Source organism: Palaemon carinicauda, chromosome 1, assembly GCF_036898095.1.
Source record: "Palaemon carinicauda isolate YSFRI2023 chromosome 1, ASM3689809v2, whole genome shotgun sequence".
Taxonomy (NCBI): Eukaryota; Metazoa; Arthropoda; class Malacostraca; order Decapoda; family Palaemonidae; genus Palaemon; species Palaemon carinicauda.
In genome coordinates, this window is record NC_090725.1 from 91,557,546 (window position 1) to 91,560,045 (window position 2,500).

At 35.6% G+C, this 2,500-nt stretch overlaps 1 protein-coding gene across 1 annotated transcript in view; it reads left to right on the plus strand.

Annotated features, from left to right (window-relative positions):
- The first annotated feature begins 584 nt into the window (after positions 1 to 584).
- The window catches only part of LOC137642637 (uncharacterized), a 15,201-nt gene continuing 13,285 nt past the window's right edge, over positions 585 to 2,500 (plus strand). Inside the window, exon 1 of the mRNA XM_068375387.1 lies at positions 585 to 697. Coding sequence (XP_068231488.1) covers positions 604 to 697 — 94 coding nt within the window. The 5' untranslated portion in view covers positions 585 to 603. The remainder of the gene's footprint in view (positions 698 to 2,500) is intronic.

The following is a 2,500-nucleotide window of genomic DNA, read 5'->3' on the forward strand; positions in this document are numbered from 1 at the left end:
TATATATATATATATATATATATATATAGTACCCGAGCTGTTAAAAATTATTTCTAAATATCTACATAGACATGCGGAAAAGTGTACAGATTCAACGCTCCCCCTCTACAAACTACAGCCTGATGGTTCTGCAATTTGTGGGAGATTCGATTTCGAAGGACGGTATGAGATCCAATAATCATGAGTCTAGCAAAGTCTCTCAGAACGCCAGGAAAGAAATATATCTACACTACACACACACATATATATATATATATATATATATATATATATATATATATATATATATATATATATATATATATATACATATATATAATTATATACCTAATATATATAATTATACATATATACATAATATATATATACATTATATATATATATATATATATATATATATATATATTATATATATATATTTATATATATATATATATATATATATATATATATTATATATATATATATATATTATATATACTACAAATGTAGCTTATATAATGGAAACTTGTAATTTCAAAAATTGAAATGTTTTTAAAACTGAGAATCCTTTAAAAACTTCTCTATATATCTTTACAGGTTATAGGCTGCGTTAACGTTCTGATGGTTTTGTTGGGCCTGGGAGATTTCCTTGACAAGAGAATATACGACTTTTGTTGGCCTTCAGAAGATTGCTACGACAAAATGAAATCTTTAGGTAAGTTGATCTCTGACTCGATTCCCTTGTGACAAGCTGTGGTTTCACTGCTCCATAATTTTCTCTGCAGTAGTAGTTTCTGTACTCTCCCTCTAGGCCATACATGCTATTTTGATTCTTTCTCCAGTGAATTCCACGATTCTACTGTTGCAATGGGGTAATGATGTGTTTTTAAACCTGGATTCCCTTTTGCAATGCAGCATAATTCGCGAGATTTCTCTAATGTCCACGCAGTAAGCAATGCACATACAAATTTGCAACGATGCCTTATTAAAGTTTTCTTCGATACTACAATAGTTATAGGACTCCAGATGAAAAGTTGTTGAATGTAGCAAGGTAATTTATACTTTCATACTTCCATTGCTTTGCTATTTACCTTTATGCCAATGTCAACCTTATTGACAAAAACCTTTATTTGTAAACACACAATTGTCACCTTATGTGACCCCTTGGGGGTCTATACTTGTGTTGTCTGTAAAATATAGTCAGTTAATTCAGGAGCTGTATTTTGCTTTAGCTTTTCTTCCACTCCCGTCACATTGATGACATACAGAGCGCCTCGACCACCCAGTCACTACCAACCACCGAACCGATTCATCTGTCAACGATGCCATAGCGAGGCTATTGCCTTCTCCAGCTGTGATGCGTTTGCCTGGTTTTAGTACACCAAGATTAATTTCCGCATCAAGGGAATGACCCACTCGAGCGTCAAGGCCGTCTATGTCCTTACTGTGATCCACGACGACACCTTCCTGGAATCTCCGACTGGCTTCGCAAAACAGAGAAACCTCCCCATTAGAGTATGAAGCCCTAAAATCATTCCTCCTGGAGCAGTAATCACCGCTGGCCCATTTCCACCTGGTCAACATCACACATTGCCGTTTAGCTAATGCCAGTTTTTACTTGTCCACACCTTTAAAACCCGACACCCATGGTTCCTGCCAAGCACAGTACCAATTACCATATTAAAGCAATGGAGTCCCCAGTGTTTGCAAGATGCAGACTTTTGGCACCTGCTAAACGCACATTTTCTGAAATGGAGTAAATGGGACAGTCCAAAGTCCGAAGCCCATGGTCGTCCCCCTGCATATCGTCCTTAAGAGGAATGGATCCATATACCTTGTGGGGTTTACAAGCATCTTCACATGCAGATGAAACCAGACCACAAACCACAACCCACTCCCCAACCTCGCCGATATCCTACCTACGTTCACTGCACTAAGTACTCTCGGCCCTCGTCCTCCTGAAGGAGTATTATCAGGTGCTCATGAACCCATTAAACATCTTTAAGTCTGCCATCCCCATCCCCATTGGTATATATACCTTCAATTACTCCTGCTTTGGCCTTTATAATGCAAGGGCCACATTTCACCGATTCATGGAGATCTCCCATTCTGTGCATGTCATGTAGATAATATTCTCCCCCTCTAAAGAGGACCACCTACATCACCTATGCACTGTCCTCGACTGCCTGCAGCAAAATTACCTTGTAATAAGCTACAACATGTGTACCTTTTGCGCCAAGGAAGTGGCATTCTTGGGTCATTGCATATATATATATATATATATATATATATATATATATATATATATATATATATATATATATATATATATATATATATATACAGTATAATCCTTTCGAAAATTCTTAACTTCATATTCATAGATTTTTGTATGATGTTATAAAAAATCGCATAAAACTAATCATGTAAATTCTTTTCTCAGATGTACGTCAAACTAATTTGTTTAAAGTAATATTGTAGGTTTTAAGTTTGTATAAAGATTTGTACTAAATATTTT